At 35.3% G+C, this 4,638-nt stretch overlaps 1 protein-coding gene across 1 annotated transcript; it reads right to left on the bottom strand.

The window, feature by feature from the left end:
- Positions 1–2,170: 2,170 nt before the first annotated feature.
- LOC129580012 (regucalcin-like) lies at positions 2,171–4,113 on the bottom strand. The gene is made up of 5 exons (XM_055470206.1): positions 3,940–4,113; positions 3,530–3,568; positions 2,946–3,404; positions 2,630–2,877; positions 2,171–2,563 (listed from the first exon to the last, which is right to left on the bottom strand). The coding sequence occupies exons 2-5, from the start codon at positions 3,566–3,568 to the stop codon at positions 2,335–2,337; spliced, it is 975 nt and encodes a 324-aa protein (XP_055326181.1). The 5' UTR covers positions 3,940–4,113; the 3' UTR covers positions 2,171–2,334.
- Between the last annotated feature and the right edge of the window lie 525 nt (positions 4,114–4,638).

The following is a 4,638-nucleotide window of genomic DNA, read 5'->3' as shown; positions in this document are numbered from 1 at the left end:
TGGAATTTTTCTTTCAATTCCCGTCTCTCTTTAGTGGTAATTCCATGTCGTTTAGTCGATTCTTCGTGTTGAACTCTGATATCGTTCAAATTAGTAATTACATCCGAAATAAATGCCATCGAGTATCGACCGATTCCGATGTAAATGAACAACGGATACAAGGCAATTTCGAAAAAAGTGGTGAAAAACAATGCTTCCATGGAACAGGCGAAGAAGAATCCAATCGGTGTTTTCCATTCAAACGGAAACCTTACGGACAACGATTTTAATCGGATAAAGCCGACTTTACCTTCGTTTGAATATTCATGCATTTTTCGTATTTGTGCTATGATTTTTTGCTAGAGACATTGAAAAAAATACTCTTACCATGCTACAAATATGAGTTGAAACGATGCATCAGATTGGGACAAGAGAAAAGTCACATATGATCCGACAAAAGCTGGCCCAATGATTATCGGTAAAAACACTTTGTTTGCAAAATTAAAAGATTTGTTTGTGGTTTTCTCGAAGCCTTCGTCCGTTTGAATGTAAATATTTTTGACCATTGGATCTCGTATTCCTGATGCAAAAATAAATTTTTATCATGTTTGGTTTCGTTTTTATCCCTTCAATTTTATATTCTAGTGAAAATTGCTTACTTCTTTCAATGATGTCTTCCAAATCTTTGAATGTTTTCAACAAGGCGTCATTTGTGAATTGCAGTAACGGATACAATACAAGGTAGAGAATTGCTTGGACGGTATAAAATACGCTTTCCGATAATTCATCAAAGGTTTTCTCCTCAAAAATGAGAAACCACGATGTGGTCCAAACGAACAGTGTCAATACGATGTATATGAAACCGATATAAATTGAACCAACTGGAATACTTTGGCACCAGCGCGGTAAATTTTGAAATGGCAAATAGCCCAAAACCACCATTTGTTCTCTTATTCTTTTGAATGTTTCCAATCGTTTCACCATTTCTGATATATTTCAGAGTGTTCTGTAACTTTTCAACTGATATTTTGATTCGAACTGATCAAAACTCCTACCAACTCGTGCTTTTATACTCGCGCTTGGTATTGAATTTTATTAAATGGCAACCCAAACTAATTATTCTTTTATAATTCATACGCCACGTTATACGAGCTCACAGAAAAATGAAGATTTATTTTTTGAATCCTTTTTGTATCCAATGAGCATGAGGATACACAAATTACGAAATGGATAAATACCTTCGAATTCTCTCGGGCTCCCCCAATCATCATTCAGTAAACTCCACACATATATTTAACAAGAGATATTTGACTTTCGTGTCATATCAATACGAAAGGATATCCTGCATGAGCCATTAGATTTCATCAAAAAGGAAAAGACGCTTCAAATAAATTCTGAATGATAATTGATTTGATATTGCCTAAGACAGGTACATTTAACCATTTAAATGGGGTCATAATTGACCGAGTTGACATCTGGTACACATGCTGAATTTCACTCCGAAGATTTGATGATATTTGAGAAGAAATGTCAAGTCAGAAAAAACTGAATCATTGCCTCTTCTAAGTAAAAAAATCGAAACACAAGAACGAATCTGTTTCGTGCCACCCAATTTGATTTTGTTGGTCGGAGCTAATGTTTTCACTTCCGTCAACATACATATAACACATATAAAACATTCACTTCTTTTCTCTCATTCCGAGCTACCATAGCGTATTAGTGGTACATTGGAGAAAGCTCAAAAGTTTGAATCCCTGACGCAGCGTTTGATTAACGCTGCGGAAAATGTCAAATATGCTCCAATACAACAGACCTTCGTATCAATTCGAAATGTTCGTTATTTGATAAGTTGATATTTTTTCACGAATGTAATCAGCCACTCTGATCGTCTGTACAAAAAGATAAGAAACGTCAAACAAGAACAATAAAACGGCACCTGGCGACTGGTTGGAGAAATAGAGAATCATGCACATAGTTTGCTGTAACAAGTATGCGTCTGTGTTAGTTCAAACGTTGAAAGTATGACACATTACATTTGGTCCCCCGGTGCCGCTGTATTGTTTACTATTTTCATGATCAGAAAGGCTGAATATAATTGAACAGCTATGTGAGTTTGATTATATATAATCAGATCTTTTTTCATGTTGAATGTGAATGAGTCAGCTGTTTGTGGAATAAGCAAGGGTAGATATTATATATTTAACGTGATCGATTTATTTGATTTTTCTTAAAAGTATTCGAACAACAATAAAAGCGATTCCATTTGAGATTAGAATTTCGATATGTCAATTGCATGTTCAACTCTACATTGTCATTCGCACCATGCTATTAAATTCGAATTATCAGTAAAGAAATTTAAACGCGAACTCTAACACCTGGAAAGCCTTTAACGCCCAAACCAGTGACTTTGAACAGACGACCATCCAATTCAGATTGTTTGTCATCTGGATGTAAACCAATAGCTGCAGCATTTGCAGGAGCTGAAGCCGATGTCACATATAAAATATCCAAATTTGGCCCACCGAAACACACACTCGTCACTTGTCGTGCTGGGATTGGAATTTCTAAAACAATTTTCCCTTTCCTGTGTGAAAATAAAATTGTAAGCAAAAAATTTATTTCAATAATTGAGTCGAAATGAGTCAATTACTTTGGGTCAACTTTAAGCACTTTAGATCCACCATAAGTTGCGACATATAGATTTCCGTCCGTATCAATTGTCATTCCATCCGGTATAAATGGGGGATTTTTACCATTCACTTTGAAATCAATCGCTATGCGCTCATTCGAAATGTCACCCGTGCTTGGATCCCAATCGTATTCTCTCACATTAAATTTGCATGAGTCGATGTAGTAAAATTTGTTAGTACTTTCATTCCATGCCATACCGTTTGAAACCTAATAAAAACAAGTGTCCACAATAAAGTTCACATCAACACATATGCATATGTATATATATAACATACGTAAATGCCGTGAAGTAGTTCATATACGCCATCGCCTTTGATATATTTATAGAATGTGCCAGCCGCCACATCGAAAAGATCACCTTTAGATTCTTGGCGCATCGTACCTCCGTAAAATCGTCCAACTGGATCAGCTTTGGCGTCGTTGAAACGATTTTCAGGTTTGTCATCTTCAACTTCGAAAGCAATCGGGCCAAGCAATGCTTTCGGTGATTTTCCATCCCAGTGCACGATTCCAACACGACGACAAATTCCTACAGCGTATTCATCAAGTTCACATGTTTTCGTTGTGTTAGCAACTGGGATTATAAAACCTACAATTTTTTCTCCATCGATTTTCGCCGAATAGGTTTTATTCTCTTTGAAATCGTATCGCAGAATTGATGCTTCGGTACCGTAAATATCATTGTAAAACAAACTTTGTAATTGCTCATCCCAATGCGGGCCTTCGCCGAGAATCTTTATCAAGAATAATTTCAATTAGTTGCTTTAGTTTAGTTAGTATGTTGAAAAAATCATAATTTGCTCAAAACTCATTTTATTTTGCGAAATATTGAAAATTCAAAGCCATTTGAGCTATTTACCGATTTTGGCGACGGCACTGCTTCCACTTTAAAAGACATCTGAACCATAGAAAAAATGTTATCAAAATTATTGTATAATTATCAATTGTTGTGTATATGTAACAAAGAGCATCACTATCTGGGACTATGCTTGAGTGCAACAAAAACGCTGAACTTGTTATTCTTATCAGCATTTCAAATAATGACCTCAAACATTCACTCAATTTCTTTATTGAACACAAAGAAAGATTAAAGACAACATTATTTTGTCTGGTGAAAGTGGTATTTTGCCAATTTCGATTTATACACTTTGTTCCACATATATGATGCATGTGCAATGAATTCCGCAGAACACAAGTGTAATGAAGATTTAAATTTAATTTAACACAGAAATGAATGCACTCAACAGCTAAAGAATTCAAACGACTTACATTGAATATTTAAATGAAACTCTTTCGAAAATTTTCCAGTTGAACAAATGTAGTGTTTGAAGGCTGGCTCTCCGCTGACTTGCGAATTGTTCGGTAGTTACTGTCAGACTGACGAGTTCGGTGTAATCTGTGCTAAATATTTAAATTATTCGATTCGTCCTATCTGCAGCAAAGAGCCGAATGCCTTGTGTATGCAATATTTGTAATGTAAGTGATTAAATTATAAATATGAAAACAGCGAATAATCCAAACTTTCATTTCATATTTCTTCAGAGTCATGCTTTGTCACAGAATCTCGCACACGAACTCAAATCGCTTGAAAATAAAATCGAAGCAGACAACAACAAACATTGTTTTGCCGATGATCTTCATGAACCCCGGCATTATCATAAGTGGCTCAATGTTGATGTTTGTGTTTCGTTTCGTCCCATTTGATTTCGTATTCGAATGATTAAGCAATCGGTTTGCCGACGAATATTTACTATCAATATCATTTAATTGTTACTAACGCAAATTACTATTTGGAACGGATGACAACGACCACATTATTGCGATGCTCATCATTCTAGTTATAAAGTAATATTCATTTGCTATCTTGTCATTTGGGCTCTCTGTTTCATGACAGGAAGGTTGTCTGACTAGCTCATTGGAATATTTTCCATCAATTTCAAATTTATAATCTAATCGAATTAATTCCAA

Source organism: Sitodiplosis mosellana, unplaced genomic scaffold (assembly GCF_009176505.1).
Source record: "Sitodiplosis mosellana isolate CC-2019 unplaced genomic scaffold, AAFC_SMos_1.0 Smas_scaffold_6891, whole genome shotgun sequence".
In the NCBI taxonomy this organism is placed as follows: domain Eukaryota; kingdom Metazoa; phylum Arthropoda; class Insecta; order Diptera; family Cecidomyiidae; genus Sitodiplosis; species Sitodiplosis mosellana.
Note: the sequence above shows the minus strand (reverse complement) of the source record. Positions and strands in the feature narration are given on the sequence as shown.